The 27140-nt window shown below is 39.3% G+C and overlaps 1 protein-coding gene across 11 annotated transcripts in view; it reads left to right on the forward strand.

Annotated features, from left to right (window-relative positions):
* Nucleotides 1-27140, forward strand: part of NCOA3 (nuclear receptor coactivator 3) — a 100410-nt gene that overhangs the window by 52572 nt on the left and 20698 nt on the right. For 5 of the 11 annotated variants that reach the window (XM_053394180.1, XM_053394182.1, XM_053394183.1 and 2 more), the window contains 7 exons: nucleotides 9182-9259; nucleotides 19727-19834; nucleotides 21361-21540; nucleotides 22553-22646; nucleotides 24109-24283; nucleotides 25312-25500; nucleotides 25717-25818. In XM_053394180.1, coding sequence (XP_053250155.1) covers nucleotides 19746-19834; nucleotides 21361-21540; nucleotides 22553-22646; nucleotides 24109-24283; nucleotides 25312-25500; nucleotides 25717-25818 — 829 coding nt within the window. In that variant the 5' untranslated portion in view covers nucleotides 9182-9259; nucleotides 19727-19745. The other 6 variants (XM_053394178.1, XM_053394179.1, XM_053394181.1 and 3 more) reach the window with 5 other exon arrangements.

Below are 27140 nucleotides of genomic sequence, written 5' to 3' on the forward strand. Positions count from 1 at the left end.
CCAACATATTATGAGGTGTTCACTTTTTTATAAAGCTTAATGGGGAAAAGGTGAGCTTCCTGGACTGTGCAGCTAGGGAAACAAGAATTAACCTTCCCTCTGCAGTTGCAATCTCCAGGAAGATCACTGCCCCACCCTTCAACAAGAGAAAACTCTTTCCAAGTCTAATTGCAGCAGCAGAGGGGAAATTTTGGGAGTGCTGTCTAGCTGGGAAGGGAGTGGTAACCCTTACCTTCCAAGCTGCAACTGCCTGCTATCACCCACCTCCATTGTAATAAGGCTTTCTATTGTCGCCAGCAAAAGGCTTATCTGAAGCCTAATCGTGGTGCTGGCTCTCTGCAGCTGTGAAACTTCATGCACCAAAAAATGTCCCTTTGCACTGCAAGTAAACTTGGGAAAAGGCATTCTGTGGTCCACAGCAGAAGTCTTCTTTCAAACCTAATTTTAGTGGGGGAAGGGCCATGGGGGGGGCGACCCAGAAGGTATCAAGAAAAACCTTTGCGGGTGCAGCATAGCAATCAGTAATTTATGCCATTATGTCATTTGGGGGTTCTCCCTGTTGTAAATAAAAATATGCCCTTTTCCCTTATGGGGTATCCAAGAGCCCATTTAGAGTCCTTACATAGGTTCCCTTTTGGTAGGAGAAAATAACAGAGGTCAACCAGAGAATATTGAGAAGCAAAGCAGCTAGTAAGCTTGATCTTTATTGATCTGTTGCAACAGGGTACTCCCCTCACACGCAGGAGAGGAAGAGGACCCCCAAAAATGCTGTGCAAGGGCTTATAAAGACTTTTGAAATTCCCATCCTCTAGATCAAGACCACCCCCAGAAACATTATGCATTCATCACAGAAGGGGTGTAACCTAAGACCACCCCTCAGATAAGGCGGTCTAAAACAGAATATTTGCATGTTGTTTTCTCCTGTCGCTTTGTTTATTTCCTGTCTGGCAGGTTACTTGATTGGATTTCTTGGGGAGCCTGGGCAGTCTTTTGTAATGATAAGGCTCACACCCTTATTCAAACACAGATTAAGACAGGATTTGTGAAGGAAGAGACAATGGGGAGGCTTTTCCATTTTGACCATGCAGAGAAACATTTGCTCAGTTTAGGAATCAAAATGGTTCCAGGTTGGCTTTCCTGTGCTAATCTATGTACGTGTGGTTATGAACATTGCCATATATCTAAGACCATGAAATTCCTATCACATCCCCCACCCCCAATCTTTCTGGAATCCTTTAGCTTCCTGACAACAATAGTAGTGTTGCCATTGTGAAGTTTGGGAAAAAAATGTCAGCTTTAAAAAGCTTAATTGCTTGAAACAGATTAATTTTAATTTTTTTTAAATAATCCAAACTAAAATGGGGGGGGGGGACTCTGAATGAGATCAGTTGAAGAATCTGTGGCTATACTAGTACAACAGGCTATACTAGTACAACATTGTTCTGAGATTAATGAGTCAGAATGTGCTCTTTTAAAACCTGATTCACTTATTAAAAATGTAAGAGGACAAAAGAGGAAGTTCATGCAAATTGCAGTGCCTTAGTAGTACTAAAAATGTCATACTTAGAAGATCTGCAAATTTTTCTGGGGCACTTTTAAATATTTCCTTTGGGATGTGAATGGAACTACCCAACTAAGCTGATACTCTGACAGGAAAAGCCTGTTTTGTTTTGTTTTTATGATGCAAGTTGTGTGTTTTTAGTTAATTTTATGTCCTGTTTTCATCAAGACCTTGAGTGATACCAGTTCTGAAAGTGTTAGAATGATGTGTTCTGTCTTATGGATGAAAGGAATAGTTATTGCAGCAAGGAACTGACATATTGCTGCTCTGAAACTGAATACCAGAGGTGTGTGTTTGGAACATCTCCCTTTTAAGGGGAAATATTTTCATGGCTGGTCAGTTAATAGATAAATGCTCTTATATCTGCATCAGCTAGTTTGTGAAAAAACTGTCAGGAATAATGCTTTGCAAGAACTATTGTCATTTGGAAAGGCAGTGTAGCTGTGAAAATAATCAAATTTTCATAAGGCAGCTTTTATTATATTACTTAGCATATTACATTATTGGTGTTTGCAGTGTGCAGCTTTTGTCATAGTGCATGTGTTAAATGTACAAAGCAAATGTATGCCAAATTTGTTAAAATTGTAGATAAGTCTTTGTGTGCCTTGTTTTATTAGTTGTAAAAGCTGTAATTGGAATATTTCTCAGATTCATGTGGCCCCATTAAATTAAACCTTAGTTTTTAATAGTTTTAACATTCAAAGGCAAGGGAAATTTGAAAAATGGCAGTATCAAAATAAATTATCCCACATGCTTAGGATTTATTTTCACTTCTTTTAATCCCTCCTTATTACCCCTCCCTCTCACAACTAACCACTTCGTCGGACAAAATCCTGTCCTCCCATCACACCATTCACCCTTAATTCCAATATTGCAATAGTTCAGTGTGGGAATATTACAGCAAAAATACCCTCTCAAAAGTCTCCTTTCTTCTTGAAAGCTTTAAGTAAGGTATGCTCCCACTTACCCATCAGTTGATGGGTGGGAACACACCTTCAAATGCTCCCCATTTCTTCAATCTACAGTGGTTTGAAGGAGTTGAAGATGTGTAGCTCAATGAAAGAAAAATCTGGGAGCTTTAAGTTCCTGATTGTTCCTTTGAAGTCCCACCCTTACTTGCCCTACACTGGACAACAGCTAATATTTTATCTCAAGTATATCTTAAATATAAGTTAACATTTCTCTTAACATGTATAGTGTGACCTGCTCATTTTTAACTACAAGTGACAGGGTTATAAAGACAATAATCAGTTTTTACACTTTCCTAGATACAGTTACCTTAATTTCATTGGGTAAATTGATAAAATAATTGGTTTTAAAAACACCTTTAAAAACTCCTTTAAAAAGCTCGTTAAAACATGATTATAAAATTGTGTTGTTTGTGAGGCTCCGGGGCCAGCTGCCTCACCTGTCGCTATGTTTCTTCTACTCTCTAGCCGATTCCTTTGTGTAAATTATTAAACTAAAATGTCAAAAACCATATTGTATATTAGATGTATTGTATAACTTTTACACAGTTAATAAATCATGTCCAATTTCCCTAATCCGCCCCATTGTATAGTATATACCTAAGAGTATATTCCCACATTGAACTTGAAAGACAGTGAAGAGGATCCAGCAAATTTTCAAATTTGGCATAGAAATTTGGTTTTCTTTGTGCAAAATTGGGGTTTGAAACATTTTATATCATGCCTTATGATCTAGAAGACTGACCAAACTTCCTAAAATCCATACAACATTCAAAAGGAAAGAATCAAAACTTATGAAAACACCAAAGAGGAGACACAACTTGGGCGCGAAGAAACTAGGCAGAAAACAAGCTAGCAGAAACATCTGTTCTGTGGACTCCTATGAACACTGAGGCTTTTAACCCTCACTTTTTTCAGGTGCAGCTTCAGCCCTACAGTGTTATTCACCAAAATGAATAGACCCTGATTTAATTGTAAACAAAAGTTAAAATCCTACTTTTGAAAATTGTTCATGAGAATTTGCAGTGAAGCAAATAGGTATCATTTTCCTGAAATACAAGGCATTATATGAACTGGGCTTGGAGGCATGTAAAAGGTCACAGTAAGATAAAACTATGTGAAATATGCAGTTTTGGCACTTCATTGTGCATATTTTATAGACAATAGTTTCCCCCCTGCATGTATTTTATAAGCCTTTTTAGACGTTCCATGCTGAAGACAAAATAAATATCTTAGTTGAGATAAGTAAAAGTATTGTTTTAAAGCATTTTTATCAGTTGAGAAGTCTCTAAATAAAAGCAAGACAGTCTCTGCCCACAAGCTAACATTCCAAAAGACAGACAGGACCTTAATTGGCACATGAGGACTCACATTTACAGAGGGCCATCTCGGTGGCTGCTCCCAAAGTGTGGCCCTCCCTTCCACTGGGTGTTGTGGTAGGGTCTTCCAAGCATGAGTGCTGTGCATTTTCTCTCTCTTTCGACCTTGTAACTTAAATGGCTTTCAGTGTTGCTTTTAATAGGGTTACATTATATATCCAGGCATCCTTCCACTTATGCGTGTTCTACTCTTGTGCAACCATGTATACATGCTGCGCTGGGGAATGAAATGAAAAATGAATGAATGTGTAAGCAAGCAAATAAATAAAATTAAATCTTACCAGGAAACGGTGGGAGAGAGCTGGAGACTTCTTGTGACTCATGAGCCCAAAGAGGATGCCAATGAGAGCGGAGGAAGCCCCAAAGAGACCTGAGGCACAGTGGTGCTTTGTTTAGACTGCTCAGCATCCCTGTCTTAACAGCTGACGTGTGGGGTAGGGCAACAGCACCAGCTGCTTCCTCACTCGTCCTCCAGTCTCTAGCTGACCCCAGAGCTTAGAGCTCTGGTTGAAGAGATAGTTATGTGGAGAGAGCGAGCTGGAGAGCGTGGAAAGCATGATTTCACTTATGTGCATGGGGGACCAGAACATAACTCCTGCAGAAATGGTATCAAGGGGGAAAGCCTTGAACTAGTCCATTGTCTAAATCCACACTCTTACCGCCTGACTTGACAGAATGGGAGAAAATAGAATGATTGACAAGAAGTTTGGGGCTGGGAGCAATAGGTTATTGCTGGTAAAAATAGCAGTACTTGGTTATCACAGTTTTGTTCATCTTGGATGAGCACTCAATGAGTGATGAGCTTGAGAAAGACACATCAGCTTTCCAAGAGCTTGCAGCTTTCTCAAATTTATTTAATTCAACACAAAATGCTGCTTAGTCACTTCCTGGTAGAGTTCCCCAGAAGTGTTTACTGGGTTGATAAAGGCCTAAGAGATGCTTACTTGCAGCTCATAGCATCTGAGGGCACCCAGAAGGAAGTAACCAAGAGCTGCAAACTAATTTACTTTGTGGGTACCAGAAAGCCAACTTGGACCAGAGATACGGAACGCGCTCGTAACATAGTATTTATCTTATGAATGAAACTGTTTACAGTTCTTATGTGATTTCTTGCTACAGCCCAGGAGGCAAGTTTTTAGTCCATTTTGCATTGTCACCACACATTCTTTGATGTCTATTTCTATTCAGCTCAGATTCCTGATAATTTGACCAACAGCAACATCATAGAGTTCCTTGATGGACTTCACTGTTTGTTTACTTTAAGCACTGTTCATTTGTTGTTAAGTTATGCTTCTTGTTTTAACCATTGTCAAACTTTTTGACAGATGAAGTTTATAATATGATCACATATGCCTATATTTAGAGGTAGATGAGGTAGGGCTTTCCACTTAAAACCCTCCAGTAATGGTTCTTCCTGAGTAGTGGATTTTGTTTGTTTGTTTGTTTGTTTTGGTTAGTTTTTACTTTTAAAGATTTCAGCCTTCAAATTATCCAGTTCAGCTACTTGGCAAATGTGAATTCCTGGAACCCTTTTTAGAATATTGATGTTACATCAATGTATTCCAATTCTGTAGTAAAGAGGCTGGTTTTAGCAATAAGCCACATATTTTAGTCCACAGATAATTTTCACATTTGAATATTTTTACGAACACTTAGCTAGATGCCAATTTTGGTAACTTGTTTCTTTTTAATATTCATTGCTTCTAAAGCTCATTTTTGTCACCTAATTATGAAGATATACTCCCAATATCTGCTGCAGTGAAGACCGGTGGAAATATTCCATCTCCCTGCTTACTCCTTTGTTATAGTTTTTCTGGTTGGGTTCATGTTTCCAATATTCTCTTTATTCAAGACCCCCAGTTTTAAAAAGAAACCTGTTTTTTGGTGGGGGTTTTTTAAACATTTTCTTTGACTCTGCCAGTCACCCATGATTTCATCCTTTTGGACTTGCTTGTGTGTCCCTGTCCTTCCTTAGGTGTTTTATATGCAATATTTAAAACCCATTGCAGTGGTTTCAAATAATGACCATATTTTCTGAAGTAGAGCCATCTACAAAATTCACTCTGTAGAATCTGTTCTACGTTCCAGGAATTCCAGCTTGCAGGCTTACCTAGCTGCACTGGTAAGTTGAATCAAACCACCACTTAAATTGCCCACAATTCTCTGGAGCAACATCAGGTTGAACATTCCAGGGCACTGTAGGGAATGTAATCAGTTGCTTTGTACAGGGGACCTATCAGCACTGTTGGGCTCCTGACAGCTGCTTGAGGATGCTGATGCTTGCCCTGTCCTGAAAGGAAATACGCCTGGCCTGGATTTCCTTCAGTTTTCCACTAGCATATAAGTCTGATTTGAAAGTCTGATGCATTGTTTTGAGAGGTTGAAATTGAGATTACAGTTGCGGATGTGTTAATGATAGATCCTGTATTCTACTATATGTGACCAGTGGTGCAAAGTATGAGATCTTGATTTTTATTTTTTAAGAACTTTCAAAAAATTTTGTTGATTCTCAATCTCCCCTTACTCTATTCCACTCAGATTCTATTAAGGGGGGTAGACTTGGAGCCCTTTGGATGCAGGGCCTGGAATGCTCTCACCAGTATAATGCTACCTACCCACTAAGCAGAGATGGTTGGGGTGGACATTTTATTTTTATTTACTGCACTCAGGTTGATACTCTGCAATTTGCAGCAATGTATGTTCTCTTGGGGTGGGATTCACCTAATACCTTCCATCATCCGAAGACCTGAGCAAGGAATTCTGCTTGCACAACAGGGCTTTCCCCCCTATCCTTCCCTGTGCCTTCTGAAATTGGCTTGGGGCCTGCAGGAGAACCCCCAGAATAGCATGCTGAGAAGGGAGAGAGGGGATCATTCCATCTGGCAAGCTGCAATGCTAATGCAGATGGAATGTTGGTAATAGTGTGACATTGAATTCCACCCTTGGTTTCTCTGACAGTGATTGCCAGGTTCTTTGAAGTACAAGGCTGCTGTGCCTTTAATAGTCACATAACTGGGAATTAAATTTTCCCCACCTCTATAGCATATGAGGAGAAAAGTGCTGCCATATAGGATTAATTGGGAAATGATTTGTTTGTTCACATGGTTAGAATAAATTATGATTCTGCCATAAGAATTTCCACAATAGTACTTCAGATTTTGAAAATATATTTTCATTCTTTCCACCCTGACTAGTGGGGGTTTCTTACAGAGAAAGCTTTACAAAGGTGTGTAATTAGGAGGCAGTTGAGTCTTGATGCTTATCTTTACGTGACCATATTGCCAATCACTCCTCTAATTGGTAATGTGAGTTCATCTGAATACAGCTACTGTCAATGTTGTCAACTGAGTGGTTAAACTTGCATGCAAATGCATATGCAACTGGTTGATATGAAAAGGCCCTAGTTAAATTTCTTAAGAAATTATCTGCCTGTACAAAGCTCTTCACCTGACTACTAGTAATTATCTATAAGTAGTCTGAGTAGAAGTATCAATTTTGAAATTCTGAATTCTGGATAGTACTATAATGTGTGCTTCTACATATGAATGCCTCATAAATATTTCCCAAGAGCAATTTATTTTTCTAATTAGCTGGAAGAGTCTCACTTTTTTTTTTACACATTGCTTCAAGCAGTTTTGAATAAATTCAAACACACAGCTGTTGTTCAAAACTTCACTTAAGTTGCTGTAATTCTGAATAGCTTATTAGGAATGCTTCCTAACTAGTCGATTTAATAATACCATTTACAACATGGTCATAAAATAAATTAAACCAGTCTCTAAACTTAATGGATAAAATAGAGAAAGGGAAATTGTCAGGGTCTCTGCTTGTTTTGATAATAGACACTGCAATATTCATGGCTTATTCAGAATATAACTTATACTAAGAAATTACTCTTGTCAGTTTTCTGAAACATACCATTTAGGAGGATAAAAGAATATAAATGTTAAAAAGAGGAGCAGATTTTTTAAATAGCTTCAACAATGTTATTGGGCATGGTGTGAAGGCCCATGTTTTAGCAACCTTGCTGATGCTAAGCAGATCTGGTCAATGCCTGGATAGGAGACCACTTGGTAATCTTAGGTATACCATCATGAGCAGCAGAAAATATGCCCAGCCAGAATTATTTACCTTCACGTCATAGGTTTGTGTGGATGTCTTTAATAAAATGTGTGTTTTAAAGGGCCCAGATATAGATGTGTAATCTCAAAATGCTCAGAGTGCTGAGACTATGACAGACACAATTGCAGAACATGGACTTCTTTCTGTGCTGGTGAACAGGATCAACAACCTGCTTCCGCTAGGTAGAATATGAGCTGCAGAAAGCTGCCTGTAGTCTCAAGCAAAGTCCTCTACTTTTGTAAATCAAGGTGGGGGTGTCCTTGGCCAAAGTAATAGAAGTGGTCAGATAACTGGTCTGATAACCTTATGCTTTGGGGTGGGGGGGGGAGATGAGCTGAATTATGTGCAGGGTTGCTAGGCCTTCAGCAGCTACAGAAGATTATCAGCTTCTCAGCCTATACAGGTTGAAGCTAGTTGGAAAATTTATTCTACTGCTCCACTGTTGTCATCTCCTTCTTTCTTTTAAAGTAACAGAGGTAACCAGAATAACCATTCCTGCCTATTTCCTCCATGCATGAGCAGCCTGGATGTGAGGGTGGTAGCTGAGTAGCCTTTTGTTTGAAGCAGGGTTTGCCTTGACCTCTTGATGTGGTTCGAAAATTTGTCATCAACCCCAACCCAAATTCTTAAGAATGTAAATAAAATAGTCAACAAATATCAATATATAATCAACATTTATTTATCATAAATCATTACTAGGAATAATAAAATATAAAAGACAAGGAAGTAAAACAGGTGAAAATAAAAGTAGTCATTGACTAAATTATTGGAATATCTCATATTGTTGTTGTTTACTCGTGTCCGACTCTTTGTGACCCCATGGACCAGAGCACGCCAGGCACTCCTGTCTTCCACTGCCTCCCGCAGTTTGGTCAAATTCATGCTGGTAGCTTCTAGAACACTATCCAACCATCTCGTCCTCTGCCATCCCCTTCTCCTTGTGTCCTCCATCTTTTCCAACATCAGGTTCTTTTCCAGGGAGTCTTCTCTTCTCATTAGGTGGCCAAAGTATTGGAGCCTAACCTTTAGGGTCTGTCCTTCCAGTGAGCACTCAGGGCTGATTTATTTAATATCTCATATTAAGCTTTACTGAAAATGAAGTTGGGGAACACAATGATACTTACATGAAGTTTTAAAATTTTCTTTGACAGAACGTGACACACAATGCCTACTAATCCTGATGCCTGCCATTGAAAAATCATCTGTGCATGTTTGAGTTTTAAGGACATGTAAGTGAAAATATTTTAAAAGTAAGTTTTAGAGATTGTTACTTATTTTCCTTAAGTTTCCATTATAAACATAGATTCTGGGTGCACTCTAGCCAAAGTCCCATCGATAGGAGATGCACCAATATGCTTGAAAGTTTCTCACTGAAATCAATAAGATTTAATGTAGATGGACTGTGTCCTATGTTAGTAAAATGTTAATCTTTTGATTACATTTCAGCAGCTGTTTTCCTAAACGAGGACAGAAATAAAAAAGTTTTTAACAGCTCTTGGGTGGGGCTTGATTTTTTCTTTTTCTTAAAGTTGTGCACTGTTGTATAGTTCTAATACAGTGGTGCCTCGCAAGATGAAATTAATCCGTTCCGCGAGTCTCTTCCTCTTGCGGTTTTTTTCGTCTTGCAAAGCACGGCTATTAGCGGCTATTAGCGGCTATTAACGGCTTAGCAGCTTTAAGAAAAAGGAAACAACTCGCAAGAACTCGCAAGACGTTTCGACTTGCGAAGCAAGCCCATAGGGAAAATCGTCTTGTGAAGCGACGCAAAAACCGAAAAACCCTTTCGTCTTGCGCGTTTTTCGTTTTGCGGGGCATTCGTCTTGCGGGGCACCACTGTAAGTCTTTGACAAATAAAATTATATTGTAAACCACCATATGATCTTCAGATGAAGGGCAGTATAAAAAGGTAAAAGTACCCCTGCCCGTACGGGCCAGTCTTGACAGACTCTGGGGTTGTGCGCCCATCTCACTCAAGAGGCCGGGGGCCAGCGCTGTCCGGAGACACTTCCGGGTCACGTGGCCAGCGTGACAAAGCTGCATCTGGCGAGCCAGCGCAGCACACGGAAACGGCGTTTACCTTCCCACCAGTAAGCGGTCCCTATTTATCTACTTGCACCCGGGGGTGCTTTCGAACTGCCAGGTTGGCAGGCGCTGGGACCGAGCAGCGGGAGCGCACCCCGCAGCGGGGATTCGAACCGCCGACCTTTCGATCGGCAAGCCCTAGGCGCTGAGGCTTTTACCCACAGCGCCACCCGCGTCCCTAAGGGCAGTATAGACATTAATTAATTAATTAATTAAATGTATGATGAGAGGAAAAGTGTTGCAAACCAAAAACTCGCTCCTAATTTTAACATATTTGGTGAGACCACAAGGAGCATCCTGTTATTGCAATTGTAATATGTGATATGTTCCTTAAAGACTATAGGCACAGCTAATTAAAGTTAATAAATAATAGTGGCAATAATATGAACAAGCCCTGAAAAAAGTTCTAGGGCCAATCATAAATGTAAATAAAGATTAGAATAATATCTGGACATTCCTAAAATACATTTTTTTCTACTATTTGAGTGTTTTCCCTAATGTTCCCATGCTTTTTTTTGGTTATGTATTTTTTTCGGTGGTCAAAAGTGTTCCACATACATTAGCTCAAGATGCATCCTTGAAGCTGTGAGATAGTGTGTTGCTTTAGACCACCTGGCAAGCTGATGGCTGAAGAGAGATTTGAGAGACTTCCTAGCCCACAAGACATTACAACAGGAATACAGAGCCTTTAGATGTTTTGGACTCCAACTCCAGCCCCAACCAGCATGGCCATTTGGTTTGGCCATCCCTGCTTTAAAGTTTCACTTAACAATTTTTTTCCTTCACTGCATATATTTCTAATCTAATCATCTCACTAGTACAATTCATGCATCTGATGAAGCAGGCTTTAGCCAGTGAACCCTCACACTAACAATAATGTAGCTCATCTTTAAATTGCCACAAGACTCATTTGTTTTATCAGACCAACTCTTCCTGAATTTCTATCCTCTGACAGTATTGTTTAGGAAAAACACTTATCAGCTATTGAAACTTAGCTTTGAGAACTGGGGTTTTATCTTAGTAGCAAGGTTTGCCAGCTGCTTGTGCTGGGAAAAACACTTCTCAGCTATTGAACCTTAGCTTTGAGAACCCAGGGTTTTATCTTAGTAGCAGGGTTTGGCCAGCTGCTTCTTAATCTCTTCAGGTGGCAAAAGCCCCTCTCAATTCCATGTCTTTCCTCTGAGAAGCCCATGATGTCATTCCATGCTTGTGTCCCTCAAATAAACCTAGAAATTAGAAGCTGAGAATCTTTTTTATGTGGGTTATAGATGCAACATGTTGCCCTTCAATTGGAGTATTAATTAATATTAGTGTTAAAGGACAAGTCCCAAAACAGTATCTCCTATGCAGAGATTGTATTTGACCTTAAAGAATCCAGGAACATTTAAAGAGCTCTTGCAAGCATAGCAAACCACTTGAGCAAGACAATGACACAGTACAAATAGGCCTGTGTATCTGATTGTATCAGATGCAGCAATAAGAGCTAGAAATATTGCACCTGTATTGTGCCTCTTCTGGAAGTCACTCCTGATACAACTGCTGAGTGCAACTACTTAAGCGCTGTGATATGGTCTGACATTGGGTTGTTTTGTGTTCAGAATATCACCAGTGAAGACTATTGTTTAAATAGCAAGCTTTTAAAGTAACTCATATTAACAAGGTATCAGGAAAAGAAGTGTGGCACTTTGTTTTACTAGTTAGTGGCCTTTCTCTGACATCAGATAATAGGTGTTTTAATTCCCCATATATGATCAAAAATAAGAAATTTAACTACGTATGTATTACTTTTTAACAGCAGTGAATGGGTGGTATGTTGTCTGGTTTCATGTGCACAATCTGTGCAGTCACTGTAATTATTTTTCTAGCTTTGCAGTTTCAAAATCTGTGCTTCAGCTTAGCTGCTTTGGCTGAGAGTTGGCTCTAAATAGTAAGTTCCTTTACAGATTGCAAGAAAACCTGTCTTTATCTGGGTTGACCTCTTGATAATCATCAGCCCGATTAGTAATACCATTGGCACAAACTACATAAGAGGAGGCTTTCTGGCTCTGATCAAATGTCCATTTAGTTCAGCATTCTGTTTCGCTCAGTTGGGGACATGAAGGCAATAGCCCTTTCCCATTGCTGTTCCACAGCATACTTCCTCAGATCCTGGACATGTTGTCATGGATAAAGTACTCTACAATAAGAGTTCATATATAGTAATAGTCAAGTACCAAATGTGAACAAATATTCTGTTGTATGCAAGAACCGTATATATTAAATGGAATAAACAATGTGACTCATAAGACCATAAGATTCATAAGACCATGAATAGTATATGCATAATGGTACACTGGTTATTACAAGTGAGTGTTTTCCCAACATGCCCCAGTGATCTTGAGTCCTTGGGGGAAAATAGTTTCAACAAACTTCTTAGGGGAAAGTGTTCCAATTCTTCATATGCATCAATGGCCAAAAAAATTAAAATATATAGTGTTTTCACATTTTGGGTCTTTCTCATGCTTGGGCATGATATAGTGCCTTTAACAGCAAACTCAACTAGTAAGTGGTGACACAATTGTAGTCAAAACCGAGAGAGTGTGTGTGATTGGCATACACAGGAGTGCTCATGCTCGTAAGAGCTGTCTGGGTGGAGAACGCCTGCAGCTTCCCCACCATGGCACTCTCTACCACCTTCCACCCAAAGGTAACTGGCTGACAGCTGTTCTGCTCCAAAGCTTCCCAGTAGGTGGTTGCTTACTGGGAAGGGCATTTTGGCAGGCTGCTTGCTCAGGAGCCTGGGAGGTGCTTCACTCCAGTATTGCCTATAAGTGTTCTTTTTTATGGTTTCAGTTTGGTTCACTTTGCAGTAAAAGGAAAAAGGCCTGCCTAAGGAATATTGGTCACCTCAATGGAAGCGATGTCACAAGTCATAGCTTTGGGAAATGTAATCCAGTCAATGCAATCCAAGTATAATTACTGTCTCCTCCCTCAGGAAATGTGACCATTGTTCAAGACTAAAATCTAATCAGACTAGTGAAGAATGCCGCTTTATATCTGCAAAAGAAAAAGACCCACCCCATCTTGCCAAGTGCTTCAGAGCTATATTAAGCAAGGCTGGTCAGGAATGGCACCTCCCTGATCCAATCAATTTTTGAATTTGCTTTGAAGCTTTTGTCCAAAAAGGTACAAAAGCTGAGGTCCTGATCCCACTACTTCTTCTGATTGCTCAGTTCCACTCTCCTTGAAATCGCTTGCTGAAAATCCCTTAAATGGAGATCTAACTCCATTATCCTCCTCCGCTTTTCCCTCACTAACACTGGTTCCTGCACCTGTGGATGGTCACTTGCTGCTTCAAGTGCAGCTGCTTCAGAAGCCCTTTTCAGGAATTTACTTCAGTTCCTTCTTCTCTGGATCCCTGCTTGCTGAATCAGAGATCTTGGTTCCAACTGCTCAGAGGTCCTTTTCAGGCCTCCTGCCTACCTCCCTGTCTCACTTTTTCCTGCCTTACCTGGAAGATTCAACACACATAGTCCTCTTTCTTCAGGATTGCCAACAGTGTTGGAAAGGTAAAATTTGTTTGCTTTTCTGTCTTCTGGAGGTCCTTTCCCTATAAATTGTAGCCTCCACATCTGCTTCCCCTTCCTATGTTTTTAGATCTATTTTTAACATCCTACCTTGGAGTGTCTGCATGCCTGGGTCCTCACCAATTCAGTTGTGCATTGCTGAGACCTAGTCTTCAAGGTACACCTAGAGAGGAAGAGCAGGCTAGTGTGGCTTTCTAAGCAGCTCTGAGCACCTCTCCTCCCCTTCTCTTATACCTTCTGTGTTTGTTTGCTTTGTGTGTTTGTGTGTGATAGTTTAGTCATGGTTAGAATTAACTAATTCTCGCATACCAAAGAAAATGCACTTAGCGATCCCCACTGTCAGAGTAGATATGCATTGTTGCTGAGCCCCACTGAAATGGAAATGTGTAGATTTTCTTTCTTTTTCTGTCCAATAAGGATCCTCATAACCTGTGTAAATTACTGGGTAAATCTGCCAAGATGCGCTATTGCCACTGACTAAATACCTGGAACGTGTGTATGTGAAACACACGTCTTCCAAGGAGGCTTGCTAACAAGGTCAACATGATACAAATGTAGTGCTGGATCCAACATGGTGCTCCTGTAGGTGTTTGTTAATTATGCCAACTGCTTCCCCACCTCACCCTCCTACCTCTTAGTAAGCAACAGCTCTCCACCAGACTCCGCACCACCCAATGAACTTTTTTATGGAGCTCTGTGGAAAAAGCACTTCTTTTTCTGGGAGAGCAAGGAGTCTTCAATGGGGGCTTCTTTACTCCCCCCACAGCATCTTTCTGGAAGGCATGCTGGCTTGGGAGATGGAGAGTAGAATGACACTGTCCCCCTGGCTGGGCTCACCAAATAGCAAATAAATCTCAGCTGGACATGCTCAACTTTAGCTTGCCTTGTTTTCTATTTCAGTGAGCAGCTAAGCTAGAACCTGCTGACTTCAGAACCCAGCCCTGTAACTTGCCTAGTAATAGAGGAGAGTTATTCCTTGCTCATGTGCAGAGTGTTGTTCTGTCTTACCTCTCTAATGAGTAGCTACAGATCAGGCTCCCAGAGGGGAGTGGGTGGTTGCACACGTGGATCTGTCACCTCCCAATAGTCCAGAGCCTGCTGTTTGAGGTGGTTGCCTCTCATGCATCATCAGTGGGCTGGGTCAGGCCTGGAGGGGCACCATATTGGCAATGGCTAAACTAGCCATTGTTTGTTGCCCTCCACAAACAGGCAACAGAAATTCATGTTATTTATTTATTTATTTATTTATCTGTAAGCCCCCTCCCCAGCTGTTCAGTGGTTAATCCCTGGATCAGTACCATCTAAAGTCTGCACAATAAGTTAAACCTATTCCTTTTTGAGACAGGTACTTAGGCCAGCATTTTCCAACCCTGGGTCCCCCAGATGTCAGACTATAACTCCCATCATTCCTGACTGATACTCCTGCTGGCTAGGGATGGTGGGAGTTGTAGCCCAACAACATCCTAGCACTGTTTTGGCTGGAACTTTGTTAACAGCTTTGACAGCTATCACACTGCTTAATAAATACGAGAGCATTGTGCTCTGGAATGATTCTAATGAAGTTTTTTGTTTAGTGAAGTTCTTTGAAAATCGGTAACAAATGGAAGTAACAATTTCATATTATTGGGAAATACTGGAACACTTAGAGAGGGCAACAGCACACTTTTCTTAATCTGTATGCAGAGTACTTGATATACTATTACACTGTAGAGACGCATTCAAGAGTGCTGTTGTTGGCATACATCGGTCTTTGGAGACATTGGAGGAGTGCACCTTTTGGGGGTAGAGTCAAACTATGGGAACTATGGGAAGGTTATCCAGCTTTGGGAGAGAGACATGCTTTGTTGCAACTGGGGAAAATGAAGGTGTCCAGTTGTGCTGCTGCAGATGCACCATGGTGTCTCTTCTCTGTGCTCTTCCCAGTGGCCATTCCTCCTCTGGTCACTGCTATGGATGCACAACCTCATTGTCATTTGCAGCTGGCGCATTGAAAATCCTGTTGACTGTTGATCTCTGAGCTCTAAAGCCGCATTGTGACTTGACTTGTCAGAGAGTGACTGTACTTTCAGTAAAAATAATTTCAAGCAATTGCAGAAAAACATAGGAACTATAGTTACTATGCTCTCACATCAGATTGATCAGCATTGCTGCTATATTTTAATAGGTGGTATTTGCATTAATAATTGGCTCAATTGTGAAAGTCTCTTACTGCATAAAAATCGCTATCACTAAGCATATTCACTGTAGGACCCTAAGCAGCAAGAGCGCAGCCCCTCTGGGCTTCCTTGCAAATTGGCTGCGGTATTGCATTGCTTTCTACATTGCAGAAGCAATAATATTATGGAGAAATGATGGAGGTCTGCGTAGGGTATATTAGAACACTGTTGCTAGGGAAATAGACTTACCAGCTAGTCTCATTTTAAGGCAGTGTCCTTGTTTCAGAGCTACTCCATTTCCTTATAAGATGCTATTTACTTCAGAATACAACTACAGTGGTAATAAAAGAAGTGGTAAAATATAGCTGTTAATGATAATCTTTTAACTGAATTTCTAATTGCTATTTTAAACAGTATTAAAGAATTGTATGTATCCAGCCCTGAACAGACCTTGTGGTGAAGGCTTTGCTATAAATTCAAATAATAAGTAAATAAGATAGCCCCTTAAAAAAACAACAACCAAGCAAACCCTGTTTTGACAACTTTGTGGATACTGTTATCATTGAAGTATAACTGAAAGAAATAATGGATACCTGTAAGTTGAGTGAACAATACAAGTTTTTAAAATACAGTATTCAGTATAATTTTTTTCCTAGTGCAACAAGATACTTTTGAGCATAATTTATCAAAGCTGAAAGAGGATTTTTTTTAATCAAACCTTATTTATACACAGACACCCAACTCTCCTTTTAATATTACTTCATATCCAAATTAGTTACAAAACAGCTTGACCTTTGAAGGCATTGTACAGTTTGTTTTAAGTACAGGAACTTTTTTCCTGGGTTTCTGTCTTGTCTGCTGTACCCCTACCCTTCCTGAGCTTCTCTCCAACTCTTTATCTTGTTTTATTTACTTCCTGTCTCTTTCTGTGGCAGCTTCTAGTGCCACAAAACTGTGTGTCTGTTTAGGAATGCAGTTGCTATGAGAGCAGAGGCAACCAAATACTGTAATCTGCATGCAGTATCTACACAATACTACTTCGGGGTTTGGAACTCCCCCCCCCCCAAAAAAAAATCATACAAACCACATAACTGTTGAAAGCAGCTGTCTGAATGAGTCTGCACTGTGCCTTTTGCATGACAGAGCAGAGCTTGGTCTTGCTTTCTCTGTTAAAAAGCTTCCCTTTTGTGTGTGTGATGATTTTGTTGTCCTTTAAATGCCAGGTCCTAGTGTTTGATACTACCCTGCCATCTTGTGGCAAGCATGCAACTCACAATTTGTTTTTCTCTGGGTTTTCCTATTGTCATGCAAATTTATTCTTTAAAAAAACTTTATTTTTCTTGGGGCATTCATCGCACATGAAAAATGATGACTCTCCCAATACAATAGGTGGAAACTGTCTTCCACAATGACATGGGTGTCTGCAATTTCTAAATTTAAAAAAAGAAGTTGAAGAAATAGTTGTTCTTTATGATAGCTGCCTTCTAGATATGACATGAAAAACAGCCGTTTAATCGAAATTTAGTTTAGCTAACTCTTAATCTAACATTAACTGGTGTCCTGTAGTTTGTGATGTGCAACTGCTTCCATAGAATCATAAAATCATAGAACTGTAGAGTTGGAAGGTAGCCTGAGGATTATCTAGTCCAACTTCCTGCAATGCAGGAATCGCAACCAAAGCATCCATGACAGTTGATAATCCAATCTCTGCTTTAAAACCCCCAAGGAAGGAGAGTCCACCATTTCCCAAGGGAGTTGGTTCCACTGTCAAACAGCTCCTACTGCCACAAAGTTTTTCCTGATGTTTAGTCAGAAACTCTTTTCTTGTAACTTGAAGCCATTGGTTTAAGTCCTGCCCTCTGGAGCAGGAGGAAACAAGCCAGCTCCATCTTCTATTTGACAGCCTTTTCAATATTTGAAGATGGCTGTTGTCTCCTTTCAGTCTCCTCTTTTCCTGGCTAAACATACCCATCTGTCTCAAGAGTTCCTCACAAGCCTTGTTTGGCAGACTCTTGATCATCTTGGCTGCCCTTGTCTGCACACGTTCCAGCATGTGAATATCATTTTAAAATTGTGGCACCCAGAACTAGACATAATACTCCGTGTGTTTTCTGACGAAGACAGAATAGAGCAGTACTATTACTTCCCTTGACTTGGACACTATCTCTCTGTTAAGCAAGATATCCATGTATCTAGAAAAAAATAACCCTCCAAATAATACAGGCTTTACAACAATGTTTTGACTGGCAACCCTGATAATCTTTGGAAATATTGTGGCCCCAAAAGTGGCAAGATGACTCCTTTTCTTTGGAAAAACCAAGGTCTGCCAAAATTATTGCTTTCAGGAAAAAGAGTATTAGAAATGAATGTAGCTAAACTTTCATGGATAAAGTTGTCCTGTGGCCAATATGCTAAAATTTCAGCACAGTGCTATCTGATCTGTATCATGATCTGTCACTTTAATATTCCACTCCCAGTTAATAATGTTTTATTAGAAAGGACTCCTTTTAAATATTTAAATCAACCTGTTTCTTAAACCATAATAATCTCTGATGCATCAGGTTGAATACAGACACAACAGAATTCATAGAGGAACTATGATGAAGTGCCCCCACTGCAAACTCATATACTCTTTTCTCTTGAGCCATCTGAATTATTTTATACATTTTTTATATTTTAAGTATACTAAGTCTGTGCATGCTTTCTACATGGTGTATCTTCCTTCTTAATTTGGATGTTACAACATCTGGATGATATGGTTTAATATGGGAAGGAGGCCATGCCTGTTGCAGATTTGGAGGAGGTTAAAACAAATGGGAGTGAAAAACGTATTTAATGTTGTAGACTGTAGTGGTCATTACACTGCTGCAGTTGCAATGCAATTTTTGCCTTAAAGGTTAGAAATGTAGTTTTTACGTAAACAAGCAAGCACACAGATATCTAGTATTATTACAGAATTTCATCAGCTTTTAAAAAAGATAGTTGGCAGCCTACTTTAAGATTGAATTGTACAAGTGATTTTCAAACTTTTTTTCCTTCAGGGAACATATTTGGTATAAACATGTCTGCAATGCCAAGTATCTTAACACAGAGCCCTGTATGTTGCTGAGGATTTGGGGTGTGTGCACAGTTCACAAAGGCCTGGTCTGTTTGGGCTCACTGTTGCCTATCATGATCTAAGAGTAGACAGTTTAACAGCAGTGGCCAAATGGAACATCCCAGCTCTTCCCTGTGTATTTCCACCAACTCCCCCTGCCCTTTGCTTTAGTAAGTAAGCTTGGAAGAAAGCCTTCAATTGACCCTGCCTTTGGTAACTAATTTTGGAGTGTCCATGCCAACTTGCTGATGCCCCACAACCCCTGTAATTTGACGGGGGCACTACAATGGCCTTTGAATATAGCTTCTGCTTTGAACCTACCAAGCACTACATCCAAAATGACAGAACATCCAGGAGGACGCTGGTATCTCTGGTGGCTCTTAGGCACCTTCTCATTACTCAGTGGCAAGGTGGTGGGGAGGGCATCCTAAAAGCAGCACGTGCCGGGCAAATGGCAGTGCTATTCTTGGACAGTCTGTTCAGCCAACCAGTTGGTATGTGACACAATCCTTCTGTGAACATGAGATCTAAACAGAAATAATAGGAAGTTGGTGGTTATGCTATTTTATAGGATACTGTTCATGTTCACTGATGGACATATTTGAAATCCATTTTCATTGAAGATGCCTAATACGCCCTGGAATGAAGTTTGAAAACCATTGAACTAGATGATCTTTGGGTCACTTGCAACCCCAACATTACAAAAGTTTAAGTTCCTAACTTTATTGTTTTTGAACACCTTTGTTTTTTAGTTCATGAGAAAATTTCAACTTGGTTACTCCTTGACTGTTTCAGTTGCTGATGTGTGATCAGAATGAGTGGATTAGGGGAGAACTCCTTGGACAGCATGACCAGTGATTCAAGAAAACGCAAGCCATTGCCCTGTGATACCCCGGGACCAGGGTAGAGAGTATTAATTTTTTTATTTTATTATGGGTTGTTTACAAATAGTGAATGGGGTTTTTTCAGTATTTAAAACTGATGTGTTGGCATTTAGTGCCAGATTGTAGTTGGTGACATGCCTAACATTCTGATATTGGTGTATGTGAAACAGTCAAATAATATTATTGCAGGAAAAATAAGTTGTATAAACAATTTTAGAGGCAGGATTTGTTAATTAATTTTTAATTTGGAGAGGGGAATACATACTTTTTAAAAAGGGGCCCTAGAAAAGCATAAATATGTAATTTGGTGTATATTGCTTAAATCAAAAAGTAATAGTGGTACAATAACATGTTTTTCTTCTCCCTTCAGTATTCACCTTCTGTTCTTGTGTGCCTGTACCACTCAACATTTTCCAAATGCAAGATGTCCCTTGCAATGCTGGGCGTTTTTGAGTAGTTATCCTATTCTGATGTCTTCCTGATAGAAGTTTTTTCTCATAAATTTCATTGCATATATTTACCCCACTATATCTTACTGCCCTTCTTCTATTGATTTCCTATTGATGTGAAATTTCAACAACATTGGTGTATATCCCTACTCAGCCACTAATTTTCCTAGTGGATTACTTTGAAAAGTGAGTGAGGGGTAATGGACTAGTAACTCAGCCTCTCCCCACACACATAGTGGCTGTTGGAAGATACTTGCCCAAGATTGACAAATGGAAAGAGGGAGGGAAGTTGGCATTTCTAAGGTTGGTGGATTTTACTTAGTGAGCTCCAGTTGCTGACCATATAAATATGTATAGTGGGTAGCAAACATGGTGCCCTCCATATGTTGTTAGAGTACATCTCCTATCATCCTTGATTATTAGCCATGCTGATAGTCTGGAGGGCACCATGTTGGCTATCTATGATGTATTACATTTGTAACTCACCTTTCTGTGCATAGGTTGGCTGCATTTGCACATCGTGGTAAGCCATGGTTAATGGTTTAACATGAATTCAAAGAGTGCTCCCACTTCACTTACAGCTAGTTAGCGAGAGCAAAAAAACCCACAATATTTTTCTTACCATTACATCCAAACTGGATCATAGCACATAGCACCGTAGAGTTGGAAGGGAACCTGAGGATCATCTAGTCCAACCCCCTGCAATGCAGGAATATGCAGCTGGTCCATACAGGGATCAAACCTGCAACCTTGGCGTTATCAGCACCATGGTCTAACCAACTGAGCTATCCAGGCTCACCAAACAAACAAACCGCAATAGGAAGCCAAGAACAAACCTTAGCTTCATATTGTGCATCATAGTTTGTTGTCCCTGCTCACTAGCAAGGTGGAGAGAAGCTGGAGCGAATTTGCACATTGATGGCAAACCATTAAATATGGCTTACTGTGACACAAAAGTCACAGTCAGAGTGATTTAAACTTAGAATGAGAAGTGCATACCAGAACATTTAGCAATTTGAGAATAAATAAATTGTTTGAAAGAAGACCCTATAATAATTAGGCTTAACTACTTTAAAATGTTGTCTCTTTTTTCTAGTCTGATCTGCAGTGGAGAGAAACGTCGACGTGAACAGGAAAGTAAATATATTGAAGAACTGGCTGAGCTGATTTCTGCTAATCTGAGTGACATTGACAATTTCAATGTCAAGCCGGATAAATGTGCAATTTTAAAGGAAACTGTTAGACAGATACGGCAGATAAAGGAGCAAGGCAAGTCCTGACTTCTTATATTACAAGGGAGAAATTATATTCTATTTTCAGGTTATCACATATGGATGTTTAAATCTAGCTTTTAAATAAGGCTTTAAAATTTTGTTACATTTCTCTTCTGCATTAACTGCTTGAATGTTGACTGTGAGTTTACCTTAACGAAGTTTTCTGCAAATAGAATATTATTGAACTATAATGGGGGGAAATGAAGTAATGATTGACAAATTTTCCTAAACTGAATTCTAGTTTTACATTCATGGTGTTGGGCAAGTCACTGTAGAATAAAAGGTCAGAATGGTACTGAGGATCCAAAAGTGTCTTCACAATGAATTCAGAAGGGAGGTTTCAGGCTAATAGATCCCTTTCTTCAATTATTGAACTGGTTAGAAGGCACAGGAACAAAAGTTCTATCCTGCAGGGTTAGGCACTTCCCATGTTCAAAGAAATGTCTATCCTCTGCTCAGTCACATTGCATTTGTTAGATGAGCAAGTAAAGAATACAGAAGGGATGGTGGAGGGAGCATGTGAATCCAAGGCATGATACAATCCTGGATGCTAGATTAATAGCTCCATATACCCCTCCTTCCAGCAACTCCTGCAGCCAAGCTGGTGCTTTCCTTTGGACCACATCAGCGAGTCCGGGGTGGGGGGTTGTCATCTGGGCAGCCCAGGACCTCCATACACACTGTCCATGCTTGCGCCCCTGGGAGGTCACTTTGGTGCTGCTAACACAGTGATTTGACTTCACCCCTGGACGCGCATTTCATTGTCTCAAAACAGATGCCAATAACAACAAAAGGATTTGAGTGTTGCACTGGGTGTGTTTTTCCCATAGCAAGGAGAAATAGAAACATTCTGAGATATAAATATTGTGAAAATAACAGCCATTAATTCTACAATCGCATTAGATTTTCATTGCAAATCTTAAAAGAATGCATGGTGTATATGACAGACGTTTACAAAAATACTTACATGCAGTACAGGTTTCAAAATTTGCTCTATGTTTTTTTAGGAAAAACAGCTTCCACTGATGACGATGTACAGAAGGCTGACGTATCTTCGACAGGTCAAGGGGTTATTGATAAGGATTCATTGGGACCTCTTCTGTTACAGGCAAGTCTATAGGCTATTACATTGTAGTACTGAACAGTATATATTACAGCAACATTTCCCCCCCTCACTTGATAAATACTAATAGTCTCACATAGGCTTCAGAAGAAACAAAACAAACCTTTGCAATCAAATACTTCAGAGTTTCTTGCGAAGGTAATTGATACACATGTTTTAAAAAACTTTAAACATTAAAGCAGCGATGGGAAACCTGTGGTACTCCAGAAGCTGCAGGGCTACAACTTACATAATCTTTGGTCTTTGGTCATTTTGGCTGGGGCTAATGGGAGTTAGAGTCCAACAGCACCACAGGTTCCCCATCCTTTGGCTACAGCAGTCCGTTCAGTCAAGGCAGAGCATAAGGTCCATGGACAGAGCAGGAATATGGGAGGCACACACAGGCTTCCCATTTCCCATTTATTATTTATTAAATTTATTTGTTAAATCTCTATACTGCCTTCCATCTGAAGATCACAGAATGGTTTACAGTATAATAACACAATAACAATCAGACGTAATAACCACCTCACCCTCCACACGGTTTAAAAGGCCATGGATTTATTTTTTATTATAATGGCCTGGTATGCTCGCTGCATGAGCAGAAGCCTGGAGGGATTGGTAGACAAGTAAGCAATGCATCCTTTCTTTCTTTTTTGGAAAGTGATGCACTGTCTTCAACCAAAACAGCAACATTCATAGAATCATAGAGTTGGAAGGGACCCCAAGAGTCATCTAGTCCAACACCCTGCAATGCAAGAATCTCAACTAAAGCATCCATGACAGATGGCCATCCAACCTTTGCTTAATAACTTCCAATGAAGGAGAGTCTACAACATCCTGAAGGAGTCCATTGAACAACTCTTACTGTCAAAAGTTCTTCCTGATGTTTAGTTGGAATCTCCTTTCTTGTAACCAAAACTGGATTCTCAGTCTAACAAATTGGGTAATCTCCAGATTGGATTACTGTCATATCGTCTGCATGGGATTGCCTTTGAAGACGGTTCAGAAACTTCAGTTGGTGCATAAACAGTGCTAGAATTTTGGGTGCAGATTGCAGGGACAACGTAAGATTGATCCTTAAATATTTATGTTTGCTGTATGTTTCCAGGCACAATTTTAAGTTCTAATCCTTAGACTTTTTGTTGTTTCATTCATGTTCTTCTGAAGAAGAGTTTTCTTCCAGGTTACTCAGCAGAGATGTGTCTATACTTAGGCATGCATACTACATGTATGTGTGTCCATTGTTACATGTATCTATGCATTATTCCCCATTCCAGCTGCAACGCTGTACACACATACCTGGGAGTATGCCCCATTGAACTAAGTATGATTTGTTTCTGAAAAGACATGTAGGACCCCCCCAAAAAAAGATTGCTGTCTGAGATTGGTGTGCCTTTATTTTCTGTATCTTTCACATATATAAAAGTCTGTATACTTGGATAATTTGCTATGATTTTGTTTTTAGGCATTAGATGGCTTCTTATTCGTAGTAAATCGAGATGGGAACATTGTATTTGTATCCGAAAATGTCACTCAGTATTTGCAATATAAACAAGAGGACCTGGTTAATACAAGTGTTTACAGTATCTTGCATGAAGAGGACCGGAAGGATTTTCTTAAAAATTTACCAAAATCTACAGGTAATAAGCTTGTTAAAACTTGGGTTTGTTACTGTGTAGATATCCATTTTAAATAGGAATATAGCTTTTAAGTCCTTAAGTGGTGAGGGGAGAGACTTCATCAGGCAAGACCTTCTTCCACCTGCCTTGCCCCACCCTCCAGTCTCTGCTTCTCAGTTTGTATTGTATTATTTTATGCATTGTGGCTTGCCGTTGTTTTATTGATTGTAGTTTCGAAATTATTTATTGTTAATTGTTAAGAGTGGATTTCTGTTTAATTTTTATATGCTGATATTTAATATTATTCTATACTAGTCTAATGATCGTTGAATGTTACTTTATTTGATGTAGGTTGCTTATTTTAAAGTTATGTTTTATTATTGCATTTTTGTATTGCATTAGATTGTTATAAGGTGTACATTCTTTGTTTCTTCAGCTTGTAAACTGCCTTAGGTATTGTAAGCTAGAAAGACGGTATACAAATTAAAAGTGATGATGATGATTGAGTATTAAGCAAAGTATTCCTTTTTATATTAGAATTAGTTTCCACTGTTTTTAAAAACATTTTAATTTATTTATTGCATTTATATGCTGCTTTTCTGTCGAATTATTTTAAGTTTTCAAGAAAATACTAGCGTTATGTCTCACTGTTACATTTGCCCTCTTGTATATAACTGCCAATTTTCTTTAAAGGCATACAAAAATATCTTTCAAAACAGTTTAATTTAATATAAGCTACTATTCCATTTACTGTTTTAATTAACAGAAATCTACTATTAAATTCTCATACCTTAAATGTAGCTGCTATATAGCTAGCACCATTGCTTTCTTTCTAGTGTTTGCTTCTTTGTTATTGATATGTGAGAAAGTAGAACGTGTTCCCTCTTCAGTAGCACTTAAAAAAAACATTTCTGGCATAGGAGAGGCATCCATTGAGTTTAGTGAAACTTCTTCCAAGCATGCTTAGGAATGCAGTCTTACCTAATAACTTGTGTAAAGTCTTATTCTGCTCAAACATAATATATTTCTTAAATTTGTGTGTACACTAGTGAATGGAGTTTCTTGGACCAATGAAGCACCTAGACAGAAGAGTCATACATTTAATTGTCGCATGATGGTTAACACTGTACATGATCTTCTGGAAGATGTAGGGAACAACCAAGATACACATCAAAGATTTGAAACCATGCAATGTTTTGCTTTATCACAACCAAGAGCCATGCTGGAAGAAGGTGAAGGTAATGGCATGCAGCTGATGTGGCTGTTGATTTTTTTATCTCTTAAGTACAACTTTATTTATAATGTGATGAGCTGTGTTCAGTCAGTGCCTTTTGTAAAATAACTTAGCAATACATAGATGTCAGTATTTGTATTTCTTAATAAAACAGAAAGCTTTTGTTTTCTTTAAATCTCAAGCTATCTATAAATGTAACATAAAATGTTTTGAATTGCAGATTTGCAGTCCTGTATGATATGTGTGGCACGCCGTATCTCGGCAGTAGAAAGGGTATTTTCACCAAATACAGAGAGCTTTGTTACTAGACATGACCTTTCAGGTAAGTAAGCTATATAAATAACTAATGAACTCTATTCAATGTAAATGATCACAAGCATGTTTTGTGCAGTTATTTTACAATTGCTTGCCTAGAGTTTTTAAAAATATATATATTTAGAATTAGAGCCTCCAAGGCAGCTCATATTTCAGTAGGTTTTACTTGTATTTTTCTTAATCACTCCCGCCCCTAGTTTGTTTATTTTAGCTATACTTGTTCTCTACAAAATAAAGGCCTGGTTTGGATGATACTCAGCCCCCACATTGTCCCTTCATGCGTAAGTAGATGGAGATTGCAGCTTCCCAGGACAGGGGCATGTGAGGCTGGGCATGTGCAGTTGTACACCCTGAATATCCATGCATGGATGTAATATTTGAATACATTACAGAGACATGTAGTTGAAAACCAAGTTATAAATAGGATTGTGTTGTAAAATCCAATATACAAAGAGTCAATTCCCTTTCTCCCAAATCTTGGGATTCAGCACATGGTTTGGGATTTTACACAGGTAACACCCAGTTCAAATATAACGCCCACACATGGGTATTCACAGGAAAAGTGTGCCTGGTGGTAATTGTAGGTATGAACAATCTTATTCTCACCAGCCTAGGAAGAAGGTAAGGGAGAAAATAATCTGAACTGGGCTAAATCTGGAGCGTAGAGCTAAAACTGCCAATTGAATTTTCCATCTTAACCAGCAAAAGATATTGAGTTGGCAACATAAAGCTACTCTGGCTGTATTTAGTCTGCTATAATTTTTCCTAGTTGGTGATTATCATTATCAGCATTTTTCATTTGCTTTATACAAAACAAAGAGTCTCAAAGCAACATAACAAGATCAAATAAAATAAGTAAAACAATGTAAAACCAGACAATTCTAAAGCAATGAAAAGTACAAAATACATAAAATGTTTACCTAGTAATATAGCTATGTGTTGTTTGTGGGAACAGTTTTGGGTTTATCTATTCTTTTTATTTATTCATTGAATTTATATACAACCCTATACCCGGAGGTCTCAGGGCGGTTTAGGTTGGATATATCTCATTGGTATTTAGTTCCAGGAGGTATGTTGACTATTAATGAGGATCCAGATTATCTGGGGAAGACTGTTTTCGAGTCTCCAGGTGCTCCTTTAAATAGTTCATCCTTCTTACCTTGCGTAAAGAACTGACCACTCACATGTACATGGTCTTTCAAGCTGAGACCTTGACATATTCGGTTCTGTATGCAAAGCAAAAAGGTTGAATCGTGAGTAGGATTCAAAGAATGGATTTGTGTGCATATCTGAAATTACTGTGTTTGCAGCCTAGTCTTTCTTTTTTCT

The sequence above is a fragment of the Podarcis raffonei genome, chromosome 6 (assembly GCF_027172205.1).
Source record: "Podarcis raffonei isolate rPodRaf1 chromosome 6, rPodRaf1.pri, whole genome shotgun sequence".
Lineage (NCBI taxonomy): Eukaryota > Metazoa > Chordata > Lepidosauria > Squamata > Lacertidae > Podarcis > Podarcis raffonei.